General features: G+C 43.0%; 1 protein-coding gene across 13 annotated transcripts in view; it reads right to left on the bottom strand.

Moving 5' to 3' along the window:
• The window catches only part of LOC127001574 (ryanodine receptor-like), a 183,658-nt gene that overhangs the window by 39,695 nt on the left and 118,663 nt on the right, over positions 1-25,300 (bottom strand). For all 13 annotated transcript variants that reach the window (XM_050866342.1, XM_050866344.1, XM_050866345.1 and 10 more), the window contains 28 exons: positions 25,148-25,263; positions 24,154-24,305; positions 23,514-23,777; positions 22,714-22,925; positions 21,983-22,165; positions 21,275-21,440; positions 18,228-18,442; positions 17,951-18,105; positions 15,884-16,008; positions 14,941-15,195; positions 14,432-14,638; positions 13,934-14,098; positions 13,589-13,735; positions 13,008-13,169; positions 12,590-12,726; positions 12,172-12,340; positions 11,730-11,858; positions 11,329-11,473; positions 11,023-11,146; positions 10,498-10,725; positions 9,526-9,676; positions 9,086-9,235; positions 8,085-8,220; positions 7,301-7,546; positions 6,466-6,655; positions 5,559-5,832; positions 4,407-4,586; positions 3,769-3,906 (listed from right to left, as the gene is read on the bottom strand). In XM_050866342.1, coding sequence (XP_050722299.1) covers positions 3,769-3,906; positions 4,407-4,586; positions 5,559-5,832; positions 6,466-6,655; positions 7,301-7,546; positions 8,085-8,220; positions 9,086-9,235; positions 9,526-9,676; positions 10,498-10,725; positions 11,023-11,146; positions 11,329-11,473; positions 11,730-11,858; positions 12,172-12,340; positions 12,590-12,726; positions 13,008-13,169; positions 13,589-13,735; positions 13,934-14,098; positions 14,432-14,638; positions 14,941-15,195; positions 15,884-16,008; positions 17,951-18,105; positions 18,228-18,442; positions 21,275-21,440; positions 21,983-22,165; positions 22,714-22,925; positions 23,514-23,777; positions 24,154-24,305; positions 25,148-25,263 — 4,921 coding nt within the window. The remainder of the gene's footprint in view (positions 1-3,768; positions 3,907-4,406; positions 4,587-5,558; positions 5,833-6,465; positions 6,656-7,300; positions 7,547-8,084; positions 8,221-9,085; positions 9,236-9,525; positions 9,677-10,497; positions 10,726-11,022; positions 11,147-11,328; positions 11,474-11,729; positions 11,859-12,171; positions 12,341-12,589; positions 12,727-13,007; positions 13,170-13,588; positions 13,736-13,933; positions 14,099-14,431; positions 14,639-14,940; positions 15,196-15,883; positions 16,009-17,950; positions 18,106-18,227; positions 18,443-21,274; positions 21,441-21,982; positions 22,166-22,713; positions 22,926-23,513; positions 23,778-24,153; positions 24,306-25,147; positions 25,264-25,300) is intronic.

The following is a 25,300-nucleotide window of genomic DNA, read 5'->3' as shown; positions in this document are numbered from 1 at the left end:
CAATAAAACAGAAGTCATGCTGCTTTGATACAACACAGGAAATGGTGCCCTACATGGCTGTACTGCCTCCTGCCATAGGAATCTCTCAACAGGCTGAGTAGGAGTGCTGCAAGGAGGTGGCTGGGAGTAGGAAGGAAGAGTAGGGTGGTGGGGAGGGGGTTAAACTCTCCTCATAAGTGCTTTATGAAGGCTGTGTTGTTGGGACGTGTGTGTGTCGGGCATGTGTTGGCGACGTTCCAAGACTCACTACTGAAGTCAAAACACATGAAGCTGGAGAAATTTAGTCTATGTAGAAACAGTTCTGGACATATGCACTGGTTGTGGCATCACACGAGGAAAGTGGCATCACTCGGTCATGATTGACTAAACTGTCAACCAAAGACAACTTTGAAATCTCTTACTTCTCATCAGTCTCAGTTGTGGCAACATCTCTTCTCCTTTCATCATTAACCAAAACTGTCAAAGCTCCAATAAAAAATCTGTAACATTCAAATATCACTGTGAACTAATATCATACAGCAGTTCTACAATGAAATGTTCCTATTAGCAAATGCCTAAAAATCTGCAATGGGACATAAATAACCCTCATGTGTACATGAGCCAGAAAACAAGTGAAAATATAAACATATTCATAATTATCATAGTCAACACTTTTCATCATTCATCACATGATATCTCAGCAAATTCCCAATTTATCAGCTTGTGCCATATAATGAACAGTTTATGTATGCTTAGGTTGGGAGGGCATACACATTGCCTTGGTGCTCGTCTCTGTCTCTTTGGTTCTTGATCCTGTGGTGAACAGAACCCTTTACACCAGGACACAGGGCCAGTGTGACATCTAGGTTACCATCGTTTACCTTTCCCAGGTTTCCCTAAATACCTTGATAGTGACCAGCACAATAAGGAGAATAAATAATGAATAGCAAGGTTGGCTGGATGGTGACTGTGATGGGCTCATGAATTTACAGCTAGGAGTGGTAATCACTTGACTACGGAGATGCCTTTTATCAATTTAGCATAAAATAAAAATAAAAAAGTCTATAACCAAAAGACAAAGAACATTAGGTTACTTTAGTGCCTAAGGCAATGCATGCAGCTGTCAGCCCTTCCCGACTTGAATTGACCTAATCATGTCTCATCTTGAAGTCCTTTGATAATACTAAGAGCTTTATGCCCCCTGCCAACTGGTATTTACCCGTCAGGTTTTGAGGTAAAAATAAACAAAAGATTAGACAAGCAAGATGGCAGCACTATAAACACTTGCCTGCACCATAATGGGCTGGGGCTGACCATCAAGCCCCAACAAGAAAGTCTAACGGTGCCATAGACCAATATGTAAAAAAAATCAGCTTCGTCCTTCAAGTCTAATTGTGTTGTGGCCAATACTTTGAAGAGGCCTGGTGTTGTGGAGGGCTGCTGTACTAGTGGGGTGTGAAAGGGGGGGTCTTGAAGGTGAAAGTGTGGATTTGTGGGAGGGGGCAGCATTCCTGGTGGGTGGAGCATGACAAGGGAGGTGGCCTGAGCCATGATGCCTCTGTGTCGGGGTGGGAGACAAAACGGACACACGGGCACTGATCATCACACAGACAACAGACACACTCGCTTACGTACTACTGTCACCGGCATCCCAGGCTGCTGCCGATGGTAGGGCGAGAGTTAGGTGTGAGAACATCATCATTGCAAGCCATTCCTTACTAAATGTTACTTCACACAACACCAGAGATTAGCTTCACCACTGACAATCAGTCAATCAGACAAGACTAGCTTAATCAAGTGGTACCATAATTATGAGGCATGAGTAAGAAAAAATATACACAATATACAAAGTAAGGCAAGGAAAGGTAGACCAAAACACAGGTGAAAATATAGTCAAGTTGTCAGGTACAACAAGAAAATAAATCTGTAACATGAGTAAAATCAATCAGCATACACAGTTAGGAAGGTAAGGACAGGTATACCACTATGAAGGTGAGATTATTAATGGCTCATCAAAAAATCTAAGCATCATTTGAGACAAGAAAAAAGCCATAATATGAAGTAGGAATAGAAATAAAGTCAGCAAAACTAGACCCAAACACAGGTGAAAAAGATTACTTTGGGTTGACAGGATAAATCTTAAAGTAAGAGAGGCAAGTAATAAGTTTTGAAAAATCCATAATATGAGTAAAAACTGTAAGTCAGCGAACAGTAATGCAAGGACAGGAGAGCCAATTGACAGGTAACAAAGATTATCAACCCTCAAACGACAGCTAACATTGATCTAATCAAAGCCTCCACGGTCTGCTCAGCCAATCATTGTTGATCAAATCAAAACGTTTGTGCACCATTAATATTTAAAGTTTGGTTCAAATTCCATGGGCCACTTGCTGTGTTGTATGGCAGTCTATCTGACTCTCATGGATCTGAGATAATGTCATTAGTCTGACCTGGGCTGCCACAGAACCCACACCCGGCACCCCTCGAGAAAATATAGGAAACCACATTGACGAGTTAGGAGGAAAGGATGGGATAGAAAATGAAGTCTCTTTGGAGTACAATGATAGCAGTGATGAATATATTGACCCTTCACTATTAACCACACCCCTCACCACCACCAGCTGAAGCTGGAAACAGTAGTTAGTGTACACTGTATTCCACTATACTCCTTTTTAAATATGTGAAGCAAAACCTTCCACCATCCCCATTTAGCTCCAAGGAGGAGGAAAAGTGAGTAAAGTATATGATGTCTCAATTATTTCAACGTAAAGAACAATTCATATTACTGACATTCAATCGTGAGAGGAAGAAAGAGAAAGTGTGAAGTATATGGCAATTAGCTCCTCCCCTTCACTACCCTGTTGACTGCAGTGCGTTGGCTGGGGTCATCTCCAAGACACCTGGAGTACCATCTCTTGGCAGCAGCTCCAAAACTAGATTATTGCACACCATCTAGCATGACTATTACATGCATATTGTAATTTGGATTTCACCTTTGTATTCAAGAAGAAGGTATGAAAACAATAGCTGTCATGTATTATTAAAGGCTGCTGTATAAAAATCAAGTCTTTAGTTGATAATACAAGAAAATTGTTGAAAATGATGCTTATATATGTAAGATGAGTAAAGCAAGAAGAGGTAGACCAATATACAGGTTAGTAAGACTGTCATGACCAAATGTAAAGAAACAAGCCTATAGATTAGAAGAATGAGACAAAAAACACAATAGATGACAGATCCTGATATGAAACAAGAGTAAAGAGGCAATCAGTATACAGAATCAGATTAGGAAAGGTGGAAGAAAATTAAGAGCTTATGTATACAAATAAAATCTTCACCAGCAAGTAAGCACATAAAAAGGTTATTAAAAAAAATATATATGAGATACTTGAATAGAGGCAATCAATATACAGAGCAGGTAAAGACAGGTAGATCAATACACAGGTAAGAAAGATTGTTAAGAGCTTGTGTGAGAAGAATCAAAGTTTTGGTAAGTGAGAGAAGAAAGGTTAAAGTTGTTAAAAAGAGTAGAGCATAGATTAAGGTAAAGACAGTGAATACACAGATAAGAAGATAATTATAATCAATCCCTCAGGTAAGAAAAAAACAAAAAAAGGTTATGAATGTAAAAGAAAGTTATAATGAACAATTAATATGTACAGTAAGGTTAGAACCAGCAAACCAATACACAAAAGTAGGAAGATGTTTAAAGCCTTAGGTATAACCAAGTCTTCAGGTAAGTCAAAGGGAGGACTGAGGATAGGTTAGAAAGGTGGGCAGGTAACCTACCTTGACCTTGCTACCACCGCTGGATACTGGGTCAGGGGCAGTGCTCTGGCGACTACGCGAGGAGGCAGTGGGCATAATGAGGGTCATGTTGTCAATCTCATTCTGACTGATGAAGTTGGTTTCCTCACGCCTGAAGTACTGCAGAGGGAAGGGGGAGCCAGGTATGAAAGGAGGAATCAATATAGCACTTTGGACACACACACCAGAAGAATACATTACACTCTGAAGCAATGTTTTTATATAATGGGAAAAGAAGACACTCTATGGCAGAAGAATATGACTAACAATGTGTGTACATATTTGTGTGTTTGTGTTTGTGTGTGTTTGTGTGTGTGTGTGTGTGTGTGTGTGTGTGTGTGTGTATTTACATTCCTCTCTCTGTACATGTCAGTTAGACCAGGCATCTGATCCATTCTGTTGTACACATCCTCAGCCTGTCTATCTGTCCATGTGTCTGTCAACCCATTTACACACCTGGATATTCCTGAGTGTCTAAGTGTCTTATCTGTACCTAAGAAGTGAACAAGATGTGGAAAATCTGCACCTCTCTGTTGTGCAAATCCTTGGCTTGTTTATGTATCTGTCTCTGCCTTTGGATGTCTGTTTGTCTGAGTGTTTCTCCGTGTGCATGTCTGTACCTGTGAGTTGGACCAGATGTGGAAGATTTGTGCCACTCTGTTATACACGTCCTCAGCCTCTGGTACGTCGTTCTTGAGCCAGTAGTTGCGGTGTTGGTCCACGTACTTGATGAGCAGCGGGTAGAAGGCGTAAATGTCTCGCGTCAGCAGCTGCCACTCCTCCTGCAGCTGACTCTCCACCTGCACATGAAGAATTAAAGGAACTTAATATTTAAAAGAAACAATAAGTGTTACAATACAGGATAAGGAGTGAGGTATTAAGAGCTTTATTCAATCCTATAAAAGTAATTGCAAATGGATTGAAGCTAAATGATAAAATAAAAACAGTGGACTAAGTAGTAATCTCAATATGACAGTTGCCTATGTATGTTCACGAGATGGGGTGGTGGGGTGTCGCAAGTGTCCATATGAAAGGAATTTGTGGATACCTATTTTGTTTTTCAGTTACTCTTCTAAGCAAAAAGTGACCCCTCTTTTGGCCACCTCCTTGGATTTTTTTAGAAGCAGTGAGTAGCGGGCTTTTTTTTTTTATTGTTGTTTCCTTTTTTGTGCCCTTGAGCAATTTCCTTTGTTGTAAAAAAAAAAAAAAAAAAAAAAAAAAAAAAAGTGAAATTAACATGAGTAACTGTTGAGAAAAGAGGAAGTGGTATAAGTGTTATGGCAGAGTAAGGGTAGAGTTGGGGGCATGCATTATAGCTGCCTGTGGCCTTGGTGCTCATCTCAGTCCCATTGGCCCTTGAGTATGTGGTGTGTGTGAACCAAATAATCCAGGACGCAGGGCAAAGACAGCATCCAAGTTACCACAGTTTACCTTCCCTAGGTTTCCCCAGAGACCCATTTATTGACCAATCCAAAAGGGAGGATAAACAGCTGGGTGGGCTGCACATCAACTGCCCAGGCCATAATTTAAATCAAGGCCCTTGGATTCATAGCCAAGCACAAATTGTGGGGGGCGTTATACCTTGGTGAAGCATAGAGTGTGGTCCCCCTATATATTCCACTGTGGGGACAAACATAATCAATAGGGTGTCCTGAAGTATGGGAAGAACTATGCATAAGAAGAATCATGAAAACTGATGAAAATAGGGTGGGAAGTAATATGGGTGAGTGCCCCTCCTACATTATGATACTGCAAAGGGAGACTACACTCACCTGACTTGTGTCTTCTGTAGTGGATTTGAGGAAGCCGCGCAGATTCTCTTCCTTGTTGAACATGTGCTCTGTACGCTTGTGGACTCGGTCAGCCAGAGGAAGGTAAGGGTCTTTGAGCAGCTCCTCGGATGAATTAATGATAATTTGCTGTGTGTAGCCAGCGATACGGGTCATCCAGGGTGCATTCTCCACTCCAACATTGTACATGATGAGCCGCAGCACGAGACGCAGCAGTTGATTCATGTGCTCACAGGTCACCATGGACACGTGGTTCCTGGGATGCAGCAAGAGAAAGCATTAACCAAGGCTGCCAAGTCATGGATGGAGTTCCCACAGACTTACATATTAAAAATAACCCATGGAATCCCAATAAGAAAAAACATTAACATGTGTCTTGGAAATAAATACTGAACTGAACTGCTACTGTTGTACTGCATTCAGAAATCTAGAATTAATTATCATATAAAAAAGTGTGAAGTTTTTGAGAATGAGCAATATCAAACAAAAATAGCCCCAATGCGTGGAACTTGTGACTTCCATATGTTGACCATCACATGTCATGAGAAATAACTAAGTAGGCAAACCACAACCCTGGCAACCGTGATGGTGATAGTACTTTCAAGCCAAGAACCATAAAACAACAGGTCTGGATACACACACACCACTGGCTTTAAGTGCTGTGATCTTTGCATGGTGGTTCTTGACGCACATGCAGGGCTTACTGTCTACTAACTTACTGCCCTCTTCCTTTTCCTCCTCTTCCCATTTCTACTACTACTACTACTACTATGACTACTGCTTCCACTTCACCTACATCGTTACTATATAGTGCTTCTCCCCTCCTCCACCTCATCTTCTTCCGCATTATTCTCTTAACCATCATCATCATCATCATTACAACACTCACCCTTCAGAGGGGTTCACGTTGTCAGGGCCTTGGTTCCACCAGAAGGGGAGGTAGGAGCACAGCATGGGCAGGATCACATCGATAATGTATGGCATGTCAATGTGCTTCGACTCCTCCTCCACAAACTTCTCCACCTGCTTCAGCACCGCCTCCAGCGTGGGCATTGCTGTGTCCATCTTGGCAATGATTTCTGTGAATGATGAGACATGCAGGCTGTGGTAATAAGAAACAAGCTCAAAAAGTCTAAAGTTATAGACCCCTTATTTTAATTCTTAAACAATGGCTATCGTTGATTTAATTAAATCTGCTGTGGCCAACGATCAAATCAGACTCCTGTGTCGGATCGCACTAATATTGTTTCGAGGGCATTCTTTGAAAATAATCCCTGTTGTTTAACGATTAAACACTGATTCTGCGGGTAATGAGAGAGCACAGAAAGTAAAGGAGAATGTGGTTGTGAATGCAGTATAAGGAGAGGGTCAGGAGAATAGAGAAAGAGGCACCAAGTAATACAACAGACCTTGAACCTCAAGAGAATGACAGAGGATGTGGTTGTAGATGCAGTACAAAAAGCGGGTCAAAAGAGTGAAAGAGGATATGGTTGTGCTGTAGCAACCCAGCTGACAAGGAAAGCTACCAAAACCCCACTCGGCCGAGGGGTACTCTCACTGGCCAAATGTTCAGAGCAGATGAGACGGTTAAATGTGGATGAGATTAAAATAGGAAGTGGCTGTAAATGCAAAAGAAAAAGGATCAAAAGGTGTAAGGATATGAATGAGGATGCAGAATACCTAGAGTTGAGAGAGTAAAGGAGTAGGAGGTAAACAACACAAACCCTGAGCTTCGAGGGACTGGTCGGCAATGCGGTTGTGGATGCTCCAAGGGTTGTTCTTGTTCATCATGGGCTCGAGGTAGGCGACAGGGAAGGTGGCAGAGAAGGCTCCTAGGCAGTTCCCAATGGAGGGCCTGTGGCGGTTTAGCTCCTTCTTCATGAATGTCTTGCCACCGTCGAGGCTGAGGTCCGTCCCAAGCTGGTAGAGGGCCGACAGGATCTTGTAGCAGGCCACCTGGATCTCGTCCACTGCAAGGAGAAAGGGGCAGAGGTCAAGATAGTGGCTTAACCCCTTGACTGCGGATTTCCTACAGGAAGACATCACCAAGCTACAGGAATGGACCAATAAGTAGCTGCTACGATTTAATGAAGAAAAATGTAGTCATGCACCTTGGGAGAGGATAGCCAGCATATCAATACTGCATGGGAAAGACTCCACTATCCACCATAGAGGAAGAGAAAGACCTGGAAGTATATGTTACCAGGCTACCAGTGAAAGCCAAATCCATGCCAATTGCAGTGGACGGGTTAACCTTCCCAAAAACAAGTATTAGTATGGTGTTGTAGTTGACATGATTGTGGTAACTTTCTGGGTTAATGAAGGAGAAGGAGGAGGAGGAAAGGAAGATGAGAACAAGGAGGAATAGAAAGATATAGAAGAGGAGGAGAAAGATGCCAGAAAAGTAGTAATCTGAGGAAGGCAAAACAAAACACAACAAACAAAAATAGAACACAGCAGAATAAGACATGACACTTGGGGTACCACAACTAACACACGGTGACTCACGTAGGAGGTCTTGGCCAAACTCGCAAGCAGCGGTGTGGTCGAAGAGGGAACTGAGCACCGGCAGCAGCACCGTCTGGATGTAGTTGAGGGAGGAGGAGGTTTTGAGGTGCGTCCCGCGGATATAGGCGTATTTACCCTGCAGGAGAAGGACAAGATGATGTAAGCCATGTAGGTCGTGCAGGTGAAAAACAAGCTTAACCCAGTAGCTGCGGTGATCATGTTTCTTAAAGACCCCTCTAAGCGAATTAATGAGAAAAAATCATCACTCACGCCAACCATTATATTATATGTATTAATGCATTTGTGATCAGTTTATGTATCCTCTATTTTGGGGGGTTTATGTCAAGGCAAGAATTTGGCCCGTCGCTGGTATACTACTGTAAAGCCACATATTTGGCCCGTCGCTGCTACCGGGTTAAGAAAGACTAGTTTTATCTTATCGTTCTTGTATGTTCCGTGTGTGTGTGATATTTTTCAATCTCTTGTTTTATTCTTGCCCTTTTTTTCCTTTTTTCTTTATATTTACTATCCTCACATGGCACTGGATATCTCTACTTATCTATTCTCAGCTAATCTATACCAGAACCAATTTCAATGTAAGAACAATTTTTTACAGAATATTTTATGATCAGACACGGGAAGCTTATGAAAAATAGTATATATAATCTTGCCAACAGTTCTTCAGGTCTCATAACATCTGACTTCCCCCTAAACCTTTGTTCTTCCTCTTTTGTATTCCTTATCCCCCTCTCTCTTTTCTCCTCCCTCTTCCTGTCTTCACTTTTCTCTCTCCTCCCTCCTAACATGTCACTACTCCTCTTTTGTCCTTTTTTCCTTCTTTCCATCCCTCTTCACCACCTCCCTTTTTCTTCCCCTTCCTCATCATCTCCCTTTCTCATCCTCTATTCCCTAGTATCCTGTACCATACTGTTTATCCTCTCTCTTCCTTTCCTGAACTCTCTTTTTCCTCCACCGATGTACCTCCCTCCTCCTATCCTCACCTCCTGCAGACAGATGATGCAGTGCTCGAGGTCCACAGCAGCATTGTTGAAGAAGGTGAGCATTGATGTGCGAACGAACTCGGGCAGACTCTTGGCTAGCGTCTTGGCATCTATTGATCGGACTATCACCTGCAGACACTTCACGGTGACCTGTAGGGAAGGGGTAGGTTGTTAAGAGGTCTTCCCATCTCCCTCTCTCTCTCTCTCAAGGTCTGTTCAGCAAAACTAATTTACAGTTGTTATGACTGGCCTACTTTCCTCTCTGCAGTATTTTTAACATTCTGACCACATGCATGAAAAACAAAAAGTTATGAAAATGTTTTATTATGGTTATGGGAGAAAGACATTTTGAATCAGCTCGTTGTCACTTGTCTTCAAAATAGCATGAAAACTACCTCAAGCTGAGAGCCACATGTCCAGAACACACGCTGCTGCCTCACCTTTGTGTCCGAGCCGATGCAGGTGCTTTTGGTCCGCATGAGATTAGCCAGCTTGCAGAAGAGTGAGGCAACCATCTCCTTCTCTTTGAGGGACGCGCTTCCCACCATGTTGTTAGTCATCGCCACCGCCAGGAAGTAGTTGCGGTTAGTGCTGATATGGAGAAGCAAGGCACGCATGGTCAGGTTCATGCAAGTTAAGACTGATGCTTTAGTAGTCTCGGACCGGAGTTTTAGATAGCTTTGACAACACTAAAACCCATCAGTACTGATTTATAGAAGATTTTGTGAAGACATGACTGACATTACTAAGACACTGAGCTAATACTGTTCAAGAGTCAAAGGAAGAACAATTTGCCACAGAGCTTGTACAGCCTTGGAAGAGCATTTTCATGACATGTGCATCATTTTGATTAATTTGTGTATAGCTTATAGTCACATTACAGTATTACTATGAGATCCATTTATTTTTATTGAATTAGCTAGCCCTTGTAGGTATAAGCATAACTCTTAGGGTACAAAACGGAGATATCGCAGAATGTCCAGATTGATCCAGTACCCCAACACTATGCCAGACCTCAATTGATACTGATAATACAGCAACATCACTCATAGCCCAGCCTAACTTTCCACCATAACACTACGCCTTGCCTGAAGTAATTTTTGATAACATTAATACCGCCAGTAAAGTCGGACTGACTCTCAACACTTCCCTTCACCTGACATAGCTTTAATAACAGGAATTACACAGGGATACATATAAATAGATGATAGTAAAATGACAAGTTGAGGCTATTTCGAATTCAGACTGATGCAATTCAACATTTCACCTCACCTGAAGAATTTTTACCAATAAAACCAACGCAAGGATACGAAAGGATCCAAGAGGACAGGAGGCAACTCAGAGTTCAGACTGCTCACCCCTCACCTCAACTCTCCACCAAAGTATTTCTCCATCCCAGCACTGTACCTCACCTGAAGTATTTCTCCATCAGAGGCAGCACCACCTTTGAAAAGAACTTGACATCTTTGGTGGAGGTCTTGAAGGAGCTGCGTCGTGAGAAGTTGGATGATGGCTTCAAGAGTTTCATGTTGATGGCTGCAGAGTCGAGGTACTGCAGCAGCTTCTCCAAAAGACTGTAGGCAAAGCGACGCTCCACAGCCCCTGATGCGCCGCCAGCATCCTCACCATCACCATGGCCCCTGGAGAGGAGAAGGTGTTAATAAGTGTTATTGTACAGTCAAGTGAAGAACATTCTATTGCTTGATGTAAATGGGAACAAAAGAAATATTTCAATCATGATACCCAGTCATATATATGTAACAGATTTATGTCACATGTGCATTCTGAGGGACACACTATTCACATAATATGAAAAGTGAGAAAGAGAAGAACAACTTTGCTGTGAGCCCTTGTGCTTTCAATTACGATATTATCAATTAATGAACATTCAAAACAGCACTATTCAACGTCATGATAATTATCTTTTTATTTGTTACCTGGTGAGTTTGTATCCCATAAACTGGAGGTATTTGAGCAGCTCCACAGAGCGGAAGCGGTCCTTGCGCTTCTCCTTCTCTGTGAGCATGTCGTATGGCACCATCTGTGGGTGGATGCCGCCACCTGGGAGAAAGGGGAGGAGGCGCTTAGAACATAACACAGTGCTCCAGAATCAAATAATTTATTCATTTCTTCCATCATGGGTAAAAATGTTTCATCTAACAAATAAAATACATTTTCTTCAAAAATTTAGATTACCTCAACCTTCCCTGGACTCCAACTCACTATTCACGCCATGTACTCACCGCACGCCTCCAGCTCCTCCTTCTTCCTCTTGGCCCAAATATCATGTGCGTTCTCAGCCAGCCGCTCAGCCATGTTCTGCATCTCCCTGGACAGCGCCAGGTTGGTCATGTCGACAGGTTGTGGGTTGTAGTTGTACAGGTCAGACTGCAGGGACGATGATGAGGGAGAGGAGAAAATGAAGCATACATAACTGGCTTCAGAAACTATATACGTGGATGTTCTATAAAATTTTGCACGTCAGTGAAGTATTAATCATTTCATGTATAATTTTTAACATTGGAAGGAAAAGGTGTAGTAAAGATGAGAAGAAATTGCATATGTCTGTTAAGTCTCCACAGTATTCATGATGTTCTGGATAAGGGAGTAATGGTGCAGGAGAGGCAGTGTTACTGTTACTCACAGTGTCCTGGCGGTGCAGCTGTTCTCGTCCCCCTGTGGGCACACCCTCACTCTCGTACTCAATCTTCCACTTGATGGCCAGCAGTGCCTTGATGGCGTCCCGCACCGGCTCACGATAGCGCTCCTTCTCCTGTGCCGCAACAAGGAAGGGAGGATACCATGAAGACCGTCAAGTCTCAAGTTTCCTTTTCTTGCAATTTTTCTCTCTCAATCCCATTACTATCGATGCATATCTTCACCATAATCACTGTTATCAACATATATTTACTATTTCCTAGTTCCTAGTTACTACTTCCTAAAATAACCAACTCCAAGAAAATGCCATTACTACAAAAACAAAACATTTCTTTAATCTCTTCCATCCTATATATTGATCCATCAACCACTATTTTTTTCTCTTTCCATCAATCTATTTATCTCTCTCTATCTGGCGGCACACTCACATAGTCGGACAGCATGTTGAAGGGCTTCAGTCTCGGGTGCAGCTTTTCCTCACCCGACCACGTCTCACCATAGGTCCAGCCACTCTCCAGCTTCCGCGAGGCCCAGGCGTCATGGTAGTGCTCACTGAACTTCTTGATCAAGTCCTGGATGTCTTCATCCACGTGAACACTGAAAGATTGAGGCACAGACACATGTACACATGCTCATAAGGATATACACACAGACACAAGTACTGATGTGGCATTTACCTACATGGATGAAGAGATGCTAAGAATATTGATAACATCTATGATAATATAAAGACTAGAATATTCAGCCACTGTATAGTCACCTCACCTGAAATAAAACATATGCAATTATGTGTGTGGGTGTGTGTGTTTGTGTGTCTAAATGAATTCAATTTATCACTATACTCACTCTGCGATGTCAATGGGTGTAGGCATGTAGGGTCCCTCAGCACTGGAGGATGTGTTGTACAGCTCCTCCTCATGGCCGTGAGTCAGAGAGTAGTCAGGTGGCAGCGAGCACCCGATAGCTGACAGACACGGCAGCGCCTACACCAAGAATGAGGACTGAGTGAACTTACAGAAATGAGGCAGACGAAGGAAGGAGACACGTGAGGGATACATTGTGAAAAATGGAATATAGTTTATAAAAAGAAGAGATCAAAAAAGTTATATATTTCATAATTTTCCAGAGTGGCAGGATCAACATTCGATCAAAAAGAAAGTAAGTGGAGGGTGGGGAAAAACTGAAAACTCATGTTGGGGGGGGGAGAGAGAGAGAGAGAGAGAGAGAGCAGCCAGAGACAAGGAAAATCACCATCATGCCTCACCTTGCTGAAGAGCTCTGGGTCGTACTCCATCTTAGCGAGGGAGTCGAAGATGTTGGTGAAGAGCATCATGGTGAGCCGCTTCTCCTCCTCTGATGCCGTGCCTGGGGTGTTGGATGACGTGCCGTAATACTTGCCGCACCGCTCGTAGTGAAGTGTCAGCAGCTGTGGCCAAGGAAAGAGAAATAATGAGTTAACAGGATTTTAATTTCACCAGACAACCAGAAGCATCATGGGTCCAAGGATGAAAAGGAGACAAATAGATAACAATACTTTACTTCAGTAGGAAATTATGAGCTGCATGAGACCAAAAGTGCATGGGAGAGAGAGACAATTACAGTTCTTTAAAATCCCTGTGAAATCAAAAGTATCATAAAGGCAGGTGGCCATCTTGGGAGGGGATGAGAGTTAATGACAGAGAGAGGAAGCGGGATTCAAGTTGAGTCTCAGATGTACAAAGGTAAGCAAGATATTGCATAGCTTAAGTTATAGAGTGGTTAGAGCGAGGAAGTGAGTGCAAAATGGGAGAGGAGTGTGAGTTAAGGAGTGATGAAGGTGAGAGTGATGGGGTGAAGTTTACTCACCCTAAGAGCAACGGTGGTGTACTCAGAGAGCTTGGAGACATCGATGGTGAGCTTGCGGAGGAGCGGCAGAAGGGCGGCGGGTTGCATCTCGCGGGTGAGGGCCACCAGGAAGTCAGACACTGCCTCACGCTGCCCTTTTGTCAGGATCTATTTGGAAGAAAAAAGACAGTGAAAAAAAAACCTTCCCATAAAATAAAAATAAAAACGCAATATAACTTCTCTACATCATCATCTACAAGCAACAAATATTGAAAAATCGTTTTTTATTCTTACATAAACACACACACAAAAAAACTTCAGCAGAGAATAATGCTTTCATCATCTTTCTTTCAAAGGAGCACCAACCTTGCACTTGGAGAGGCGGTACACAGTGTGCAGCGTGGCATCAAGAAGAGGCGCATGCTGGTCTGCCTCGGCGTAGAAGTTGGAGTGTGAGATGAGCGCTGGCAGAATGGAGTTGCCGATATACCGGTTCAGTGCCAGGCCCATCTCAGACTCAGATCCATCAGACTGCACAGGGAAAGAAGGGAGAAGGGAGGGGGAGCAGTGAGGGATGAATACCTCTTTACTAATAATAGATGCTATGGAGAAGATACCTTGGTGTTCAGTTCCGTCTTGTTGGTCTTTGAGATTTTAATGGTGGTTCAAGTGATCATCTGTGATATCTGAGCTCTTTCTAATGACCTCTAGCACCCTCTCATCAGCAACTAGTTATAAGAGTTTCTCCATAAGTTTTTCTCTCAAATACAGAGCATACAGACACTCTATTATATTCATGACATAACCGAGGGTAGAGGGTAAATGGGTACAGTGTGAAAGCAGGTGAGGGTTGGAGGGACTTGCCTTGTCGAGGGAGGTGGCGGCGCGCAGGTCAAGTAGGAAGGCATTCTCTAGGAGGGAGTAGAAGAGCTCCTTGTCGTCCATGCCGTACACACGTTCCAGGAAGAGGACAATGCTCTGCTTGTGGGCTGGGATGAGGCCGGGTGGGATGTCGCTACGGCCCTCCTCGGCAGCCGTGTTGGAGAGTGTGAAGCGGAGGGACAACACACCCTGTTTACAAACAAACACACACACAGAGAAGACCAAATTAAGTAACAGTAATCCATAAAACTAACTTACATATACCCTAAAACTGTTCTGTAATTACCTTGTTTACATACCAAAAACCAAATAGGGTTGGAAAATCTATAAAGGGGACCAGCAAGTGCCTTTAATTTGCACTATATATTCATCAGCCCTGCACAATCATCCCAGAGACCAAGGGACCTAAACATCTGCCACAGAACTGCACTATAATCTAAACTAATTGCAAGAATCTAGCCAAGCACTGATCACGTCCTTCATAGCCTCACCTGCAAGTCCTCAAGAGGCACCAGGGAACGCAAGATGGCACGAGCTCGCAGGCTGTCATTCTTGCCTTGCGCGATCACATTGGCTTCGGGAGCACAGCGGCCCATCAGATCCACAAGGGTACAGTAGAAGTTGAGGATGGCGGCGCCCGTGTCGATGTAGTCCTCATCGTCATCACCAGCTGGCATCGGGTGGTCGACAGGCACGGCACCCTCAGCTTCGGCACCAAGACGTTGGGTGGAGATGCGCTCTGACATCTGGCAGGGAGAAGGTGAAGGTCAGTAATGAGGGTCAGAGACTTGCTAGAGGTGGTCAGGGGCGAATGTTATAGGGGAGGAAGCAAGGGTTAGGGGTGAGTGATTGAGGTCATATATATAGGTGTGCATGATAAAAAATGGAGCGAGAGAAAAGTAGATGGAAGAAGAGAATGGGAAAGAAGAGATGAAGAGGAAGGAAGAGGCTAAGGAGAAAGAGAAAGATAAGAGGAGCTGTAGACAAAGAAGGTGCAAGTGATATAGGAAAGGGAAAAGGAAAGAGATGGAAGGAGGGCGAAGAAAAGAAGAAAAGGAGAGTAAAATGATGGAAGAAGGATAGGAAAAGATTTCATGTGAAATGTAAAGGATAAAACATGAGGAAATGAATGACAGGAGGATACTTCTGTACTCAAGGGAAGGAAAGGACAGAAGAAAAAGATTAAAGAAAAGGAAGAAGAAAGGAAGCAGGGAGAAAATGTCACGGAGGGAAAGAAAAGTGAAACATGAGATAACAGATCAGAAAAACTATAAGAAATGGACAGAAGAAGAGAAGGGGAAAGAGAGAACAGGAAGAGGAAGAGATGGCAGAAAGGGAGAGAAGAGGGGAAGAGAAATGTGAGGGATAAGCAATGAGGAAAGAAAGAAATGGAGCTTACATTTTTTATTTTTTTTCTCATTTCTTGTGTCTCACCTTGTTGGCATCAATGATGGCGCGCAGCAGTCCCTCGCCCTCGCCTCTGAGCGCAGGGCCCAGACACTCAGGGCGGCGGATCAGCAGACGGATCACCAGGTTGGCGTTCTCCTCAACGCTCTCACCTGTGGACACCAACACTCAGCCTTGTGATGCAAACCCTTGGAAGCAAATTCAGTGAGAGAAAAAAATTGCTTTGGGCTTTTTTAACTCGTAAAATGAGGAATTATGCAGGAAAAATGTAGAATTAATATAAAGTATTTACTGTAGACTCTTATAACAAAATAATCTACCTGCGGGTTATTAGTTGCATACTCAAGTTTATGACTGTGCATATACAAAGGGATGCTTGACCCCCTGAGTGGTGAGGCATACAGAGCCAGCCCTTAGAATGGTGTTGCAAGATGAATTGGAGTGAGGAGGAGAATAGGTTGTTTATATACTTCAAGGGGTGATGGAACAGCTTCAGTGCAATCTTGTATAAGTGAAAAAATATGATGTATACATTGAACTGGGGCAAGAATAGAAATAAGCAGCTTTTATGGTTCAGGGGACAACAGAACAGCCTTAAATGCCACCTTGAATTGTTGAGACAATAAGGTGAGAGAGTATGGTTATCCTGTTTAATTAAAGGGATTATGGAGCAATTTCAAGTCAATCATATATTGTTGAGAAAATAGGCTGAGGGAATAGGGTGCTTATATGGTTCACGGGACAACAGAACAACCGTAATGCAAATTTAAAGTTTGAAAAAAATAGGGAAATGTGATCAGCTATTACACTTAAATGGGAACTTTAATGGCATCACTTAGATCAAAGTGTATATATAAAGGTGATGGATAGAGGCAGCGCAGAATGACAGCTCCTCATGGCATCACTAAGCTTGAAGGGTGAGCAAGGAAGGGGCAGAGTGGGGTGAGGTGAGATGGGGTGGTGAGGGATGGGGTTGAGGTGAAGGTTGGGCTGATCAGTTTGACTATGAGGACCACCACCGCTCAGGGAATCTCTTCTAGGCTACAGAGAGGCTTGAGAGGAAAGAACTTGGACCATGAGGGAGCGTGAGCGTGTGTGGGTCGCTAGGGTGGCATTTGCGTGAGGGTGCCCATGAGTGAGGGGAGAAAAGGGGTGAGGGAAAGGGAGGCAGTGCTGGTGTACCTTGCAACTCTTGGTCCCGGTTCAGACCTGGTAAGAAGGAGCGACACTACAGGCCAACCTGAACCAACCCGACCTGCCCTATACATGTGGCGAGGTCATTGTCCCTCAAGATGTGCTGTGACAGGCCCACGGAAATGAGCCTGCCACCAGCACAACTTGAAAGGCAAGGATCAGGGGGGTTGGCCAAAACTGAACCAGAAAGAATGCAATACTCACGGATGCACAGGCAACACTACAAACGCCGTGAGTAAGCAGAATCGTCAGTATCACTCAAAATTCTTCTACAGGAAAACAGAAAGACTGATGAAAGGGGAAGATTTCAAGTGTCAGATACTGAGGAGTCAATGAAAACGATCAAGACGAGTTAGAAAAGGGGAAAAACTGACTGCCATGGTAAGTAGTAGTAAACCAGCAGTCAGAGGAAAGAGTTAAAAGGACAAGAACAAGGACGCAAAGTTAATCCAGTGGCAAAGTTTATGAGAGAGGTTTTTAAACACAACTTTTAACTTTATCACTCATACATAGCACAGAAGGGCATGAGAGAGGTAGTTATTAGGAAGCAATTTTTAAAAGTTACAACTCACGGACGAGTATTCCATCTCGTGTAGAGGATCATCAAGACACACAAACACACTCACACACATGTACAGCCAGCCAGACATACCAATAAACACACACATACATACATACAGCTGGTCAAACAGACAAACAAACACACACACACACACAGACAGACAGCAGGCAGACAGACAGACATACATGCAAACTTGTATCCAGACAGCCTGGCACACACACACACACACACACACACACAGGCTCTCGAAGTAAGCAGACTATTGTACACAGACACACACCACATTCTCTCTCTCTCTCTCTCTCTCTCTCTCTCTCTCTCTCTCTCTCTCTCCTCACCTCCCACCCAAACGCAGAACCTGAGGAAGTCAAGGTATCTCTCTCCTTCCACAGGGTCCCAGCCGAGGTCAGGATAACCCCTCTCCACAAGCTCACTGTTGCTCTGGAGGCCACAACGGGACAGGTACACGGCAATCTTCTCCAGGTGGTGCTCCCTGTGTGTTAGAGCCAAGGTGAAGGAAGGTAAGGGAAGGAGATGTAATATATAAGTAAAGAATGGCAACCCAGAAACTGTAGATGTGTGTGTGTGTGTGTGTGTGTGTGTGTGTGTGTGTACCTGAGGGCGAGGGCCAGCTCCGTGTTATCCATGAGGGAGGAGTAGGCCACGTCGAGGGGGGTGGTGCCACGCAGGGACGGGCGGGACAGCAGGATGTCCGAGTTCTCCAGCAGGAAGGGCAGGTGGTCGAACATCGCCTTCTGGTTCTGGCGTCCCGTCCGGCAGAAGTAACAGAGGAACTTGCAGCACGCGACCACCATCTCGTGCGAGGTATCCTGAGGTGGAAACAAGATAGATGATTCCTCTTAGATGACTTTTCTCGAGCATTACTGTTAAGATGTCTAAGTCTACTGGAATTATCTTAACGGTTTAGTCAACGAAGAAAAGAACTACAATGGTGTAAAAGCTTTTCAGAAGTTTGTACCTGTCCTGATAAGAGTCAGTAAGAATCAAAATAAATTTACATCTGTGTGAAAAAAAACCAACTATCATATTTTGAAGTTTCATAGCAACATCTGATTTACAGAGGGTCTTATTGCAATGGTGCACAAGTCATACCATAAAGCTATTTAACTCATCATAGAGCTAGTAACTGAAGCCTGGATTATTTTCTTTGTGGTAAAGGAGCAAAGTCAAGGGCATAACAAGGATTAAAAGATGCACATACACGCTGCTCCTGCGAAAAGAACGCAGGAGATGTTGCAAGAAGAGTTGATATTTGTTGGTGTCTTGATACCACCTTCTTAAAATTATGAATATGGGATAAGAAGATTTTTGTTTCTCATCTTTTTTGCAAGAAGAGTACAGAGATTATGAGTAAGTAGCAAATCAGGCATCTTTACAGTGCTTTCGTAGTTTATTAAAAATGGTAAAAATGTTATCCTTGACGTAAATGTCGCACTTCAGTACTTCAAGGACCATGGAGGTTTATAAATTTTGAGAGGGACATGCATAAAAAGGAGAAACTGGTGAGTTGAGAAGTTATAATCCAAGACTACTTGTGCAAAAGTTAAGAAATGTATATGGGGAATATGGAAATAAAATGAGAAAAGAATGAATATGACTGAGGGACACACAGATCACCTTCATATCATTCATTCTACCAAGAAAATATTATGAATGACAGAAACAATACTCATTTCAATATCTCACCTGCCCGACAAGTGGGACCTCATAACATTCTTCTACATAATTAACCTGGTAGCAGCGATGGGCCAAATTTGTGCCATGATATAAACCCCCCAAAATAGAAGATACATAAAATTATCACAAATGCTTTGATATATATTATGAAATGGTTTGTGTGAGTGATGATTTTTTCTCATTATTCTCGCTTAGAGGGACCATTAAGAAACATGATCCCCACTGCTACCAGGTTAACTGTTTACGAAGATCTACTCATTGCTAAAAATATGAAAAAACAAGAGAATACAAGTCAATGATAAACTCATCAGCATAAAACAGTTCAAGCTGACCTAGCACATCTTTGTAGGCAATAACCATTAAGAATCAATAAAATCCAACTTTGATATATTTGAAAAGTTGGCCACAACTTTTCCAACTTTTCCTTCTTATTACCTCAACAGCTCTACTTTTCCACTGCAATATTCAACTAATTTTCATACAGTAAATTCAGTTCAATCCTTTTTTTTATTCCCCTACCACTTGGCTTATTTGTATACTTTTGTTTTTCACTGTCTAATTTCTTTGTTCTCTTGCTTGCCCAAACTGCTTGAGTTATGCTTAAACCTCCCTCGTCTTCTTCCCTCAGTCCCTTTAGTATTATCTCCGTCCCTACCTCCTCCCTCCCTTCCTCCCTTCTTCCCTTACTTCTTCCTTCGCTCCTCTCTCACTTTTAATTTCCCTCTCTGTTCTTCTCATCATCCAACACCCAAGAGAAGAAAGAGTCCTGCTGGTGAAGGACTCCTGGTTGCTACCATTACCTGCTCCCTATATCCTTTTCTGCCTCCCTGCTACTCTCCCACTGTCTCCCTCCCTTGCAGCCCCAACACCCAAAGAAAGGAAAGGATCCCACTTGTGAGGGACTCCTGGTTACACTTACGGAGGGAAAAGTCTGAAGTAGTAGGTTTCGGAGGCTTGGAAGAAATAAGAGGACAACATTTTTTCACTGCACACTCTCTTAGACACACGGGTGAGTCAGTAGACAGCGCGACACTTTTAGGTGCCATGAGAACTATGAAAAGTGACTTACTGAACTTTCTCTGTTCAGCTGAAGAAGATTTAAAACAACAAGGACAAGGCATATCTAAGCACGTCTAGTGGTGACCATTATCAAGCACAAGTCAACTATCAAGAAAGGGAAAAGATTAGTTTAATTTTACGATTAGAAACTCATGCACAAGGAGAGTGGAGTAATTGAAAGGAAAATATAGTGCTGTCAAGAAATAAGACAAAAGTAAGAACACTTCCTTCACACTGAAAATAAACTTTAAAGACAAAATACAGGACTCTTAAAGCAGGAGTACTGGGACAGTCTCACACACACAGTCACAAACACACACACTCAACCGACAACAAGGGCGCGACACACAATGTACACCAATCAATGCAACACATTGTCTTAAAAAGGAATGCATCACTCATCTCAACAGAATGTATGCATAAAAAAAACATGAAAAATTGATGCTCTTCTGAAGTAAAAGAGTTCAATTTAGGTATTAAATATTTGTAAGAGAATTTTTCCTCATTGAAACATCTTGAAAGTGATTTAAAGATGAATTACACCCAAAAAGTAAAAAAAATCACAAACCACGTCTCTCTACAGAAGTAAAGAAAGACTGCAGAGTGAATTACACGAGATGATATTAATAAAAACACACAAACTGTTAGGTGCACAAAAAGACTGAATGACTAACTGACTGACTGAGACAATATCATAAAACACACATTATAAGTGCACAAAGGTACCAAATGACAAACTGGCTGGCTTGAGCAATATAAAAACACACATGATAAGTGCACGCAAGGACTGACTGAGTAGCCGGCTGACTGGCAAAGAAGAAAGGTGGAAGGTGGAGGGTTGAGGGTGGGATAGATAATGGAAAAAAACGACAAGGGGCTGGACAGGGTAGGGTCTGAGGCCGCACCTTCTCCTTAGTCTGTGTCACTTCTCCTTCCTGCGTCTGCGTCTCGCCGACGGCCTGTGCGCGGCGGCCCAGCGTGTTCATCATGACGGCCATCACGTTTTCATGCACACACAGGATACGGATGAGGTCAGGGTGTTGGAAGAAGATGTGGTTGTTCACGAGAGTCCTGTTCGGAGAAGGAGCAGGGAGGAGGATGAGAAGGAGGAGGAAGAAGAGGAATGGGAGGAGGAAGAGGATGAGGGGGAAGAGGAGGTGGAAGAAAAGAGGAAAGAGCAGGAGGAGGAAGTGTAGATTGCATGGCAGTAAAGTAAGGTTCTTTATGAAGTTTCTATATTCACCATATGTTCAGCATTTTTCTTGTACTCGTCTTTTTATTTACTGTTTCACCACTTGATAATGCAATAACAAAAATTGCATCCTCTACTTCTATAATTACTACTATTACTGGTGCTTCTATTACTAATATTACAACCACCACTACAATAATCACTACTACTACTACTACTAATAATAATAATAATAATAATAATAAAAACATTACATTTACCACAGCAATCCTTAACCACAACCACCACTACTAGCTCAATAACTTAACTACTTCCACCAAACAGTTTTCACCACCACTACCACCCCACCATTCATCACTCCTACAGCCACCGCTATCACAACCATCACCACGCCTACCACAACAACAAGGGCACTACCTACCAGAGCAGTTCACGCATGAGGCCCTCTTCCTCTTGGGACATCTGTACAGGCAACAGGGCGCGCACCTTGCTCAGGCACAGCCACAGCGTCTCCACATCTTTCTTGGTGTTGCTGCTGATCACATACGTCTTCTCCAGCGCTGCCATCATCTCCCCGACGCTGTTGTACTGGCGCAGCAGCAAACTGAAGGGCAGAAGGAGAGCTTGGGTTGAGCAGGGTTGGGTTGGGTTGGAAAGCGAGGACTGGGTTGGTGAATAAATGGGAGGTATTGCCATGTTTGGTCTTTGTCTATGCAAATATATATATATCTAATGGCCACATTCCAGGTTGTCCCTTCCTATGACATGTCAGTTATTACAAGCTCAAAAACCAGCAGCAGCTTTTGAATCGTTTTTGTTTTGAATTCCACACACGACTTCACTTCCAATAACTAGATTCTTGGTGTATTTGTGTTATATTACTTAGAACTAACAGAATACTGATATGTTGGATGAACCCATTAACCCATAGAAGTGATTCATAAAAAGCTCATAGGGAAAGAGGTCTGGCATACTTATATTCTCAGAAGTATGGGCAAGCAAAGATAAAACCATAAGGCACATCCCAAGGAGCCAATATCACAAAGCAAATGAACATTTCCCAAACTTCCTTCATTTCCCATACGTGCCCTTGTAACTACTAGATATCAGCATTACAACACACTCAAAACAGACACCACCACCATTACGCACCTAAACATCTCCCGGATGAGGACAGCTTTCTCAATGAATGACTCGCAGGCCCAACGCACAATGGTCTCCACGAGCACCTTCTTGAACTTGTCAGCGGCGTCCAGGGGGGCAGGCTCCTCAGGAGGTGCCTCCTCGACCACCTCCTCCTTGTGGCCGCCCATCACAGCCAGGAACTTCGACATCACACCCTTGGACGATGGTGGTGGAGTCTCCTTTGTAGTGGAGAGATACAGGTAGTGGTCAGTAAATGTCTTTCCTTACTGACTGGACTAACCAGAAATGAAGACATGATGCATTTTGTAGGTGTTTCTCCTTACTAATTGAATCAGACTTAACTAAAAAAGGATATAGTATGGATTCTCCTTACTATCTGAACCAAACTCTACTAGTAACCAATATTTGTAAGAATGAGACTGGATGCATCTTGCCTTACTGAATGGATTAAATGCTTCCCAAAATTGTACTTTCTCTCAATTCCTAGAAGCTCAAAGAATACTGTACTTAATCTCCTCAAAGTGGTAGATATGACAACTGACCTTTTCTTACTAACTACAACTTTCTTTTCATACTAACTCAACTTAGCTGTACTAGAAACCAATATCCTTAATCTAAATCCTTCCCAACTCCATGAATAATGTTGTTAATCCCTCAAAGTGATGAGAGTGGCAACAACAACTAACCTCACCCTCAGGTCTCTTTAGCGTCTTGAGAAACTCGGCAGTTTGACTAATACCCTTCATCTTAATTTCATGTATATACTCTTCTTAATCGTTAATGTAATAATCTTGGTGACAACTGACCTCAGCCTCACCCTCCTCCTCAGATCCACCAGGAATCTTCGCCTTGCACATCAGAGCACCGTGGAACTCCGACAATTTTATCCTGAGATCTTCCCCGCACGGTGTCTCCTCCAGCTCTTCATCAGTCAGGTTCTTAAAGCCCAGGATGGCGTTCATCTGTTCACGTGGTGGACAGCGGAACTCACGAGTCTTCTTGGCGGCCACAGAGGAGGGAAGGTCTGACTGCTTGATCTCAATGTACCGCCTCAGTTGATCTTGTTGGATCTGTGTAAGAAAAGTTAGTCTTCAGAGTGCATTGGGATTATTTATTTCCTTCCTTATCTCATTCTCCTCGGCCGACAGTCTGCAGTCACACATACAGATTACCATGTGTCTATGGGTCATAATTTAAAACATTTCGTCTCCCAAGTACACATATTTCACAAGGCTTTCGTATAAGTTGTGGGCATTTCCATGGGGTAGTTTTATGGCCCTGGTGGTAGTCTGACCCTTCTTCTGTAACGTGAACCTATAAAAACACCCATTAGAACGTGACTGATCCCCTCTTTGACCTTTAGAAATAGTTGATGTGAGAAGCGAAAATGTCTTATAATACCATCCTAAGACCTGCCCTGTAAACAACTCAGTCTGGTCCACTCACCTCACCCACGTAGTCATGAGCGAAGGCAATGAGGCTCTCAACGCGGTGCCTCTTCTGAAGGTCGAGGAGGTGGTGAAGAACATAACACATCTCAAGCTTTACACCCTCTGCGATCTTCATGTCCACTAGGCCCTTGCGGTTCTCGTCCTTCTCTGGAAACGCCAAAAAAACTCATTGTTGCACCTATGGATACCTCATGGACGATTTACTATGACCTTTTCTTGCTTTGCTTTTCATTTACAGTTATGGAGACAGACCCAGGACTGAATGAGAGATATATGAAAAAAGTATTCACAATCTCCATGTCCACCAGACCCTTGTTGCAGTCCTTTTTTGTGGACCAGAAGAAAGTGCTTCACATGTCTCCTACAGATATCAATGGTTGACTTATTATGGCCTAAGACAGACTCGAGTATTATGATTGATTATTACATTTAAATTGGCCTCTCTGGGCATAGACATCCTTAGAAACAGTAAAAAGTGCTCCTTGTTACTCCTAAAGGTATGTCCTAAAGCTCCTAAAGCTATTGGAGGACTTACTATGGTCTGAGATAGATATGATTATTGCTGGACACTGGATTCATAATTTTCTTTGCGGGAGGAGAAGGATCTAGAACTCATCCCAAGTGTTTCATGTTGAAGATATAGCTAATGGGAGATTGTTACTGTGGCTTATGACAGACATGGTTATTGATGAATATTGCATTTATACTTCTCTTTGAAGATGGAGAAGAAACTGATAATGATATTAGTGTTCCATATGACTCCTGAGGATACCTAATGGAAGGCTTACTATGGCTTAAGACAAACAGGAATATTCCTGGATAAACTGTTCATTTTTCTTTCTGGGCTCTATAAGCTCTAGACATTAAAAAGTGCTCCATATTACCTTAGATATTATCCAATGGAAGATTTAGTTTGTCCTATGATTGACATTAATTTTTTTAAGGGAACTGTGATTATGTTCCTCAGTGTGTGTTGAGGCAGCAATTACCTGGATCAAAGTCAGGATCCCACGTGCGTGGATCAATCATGATGAGCAACTTGATGATATCGTCATCCTGCAGAATGCCCACCAGCAGTAGTTTGTCAACCAGCTTCAGCAGTGGCCTGAGACACACCAAGGAAAACCAGTGAACTTTCTCTA

This window comes from Eriocheir sinensis, chromosome 21, assembly GCF_024679095.1.
Source record: "Eriocheir sinensis breed Jianghai 21 chromosome 21, ASM2467909v1, whole genome shotgun sequence".
In the NCBI taxonomy this organism is placed as follows: domain Eukaryota; kingdom Metazoa; phylum Arthropoda; class Malacostraca; order Decapoda; family Varunidae; genus Eriocheir; species Eriocheir sinensis.
This window is presented reverse-complemented; position numbering and strand designations above follow the sequence as displayed.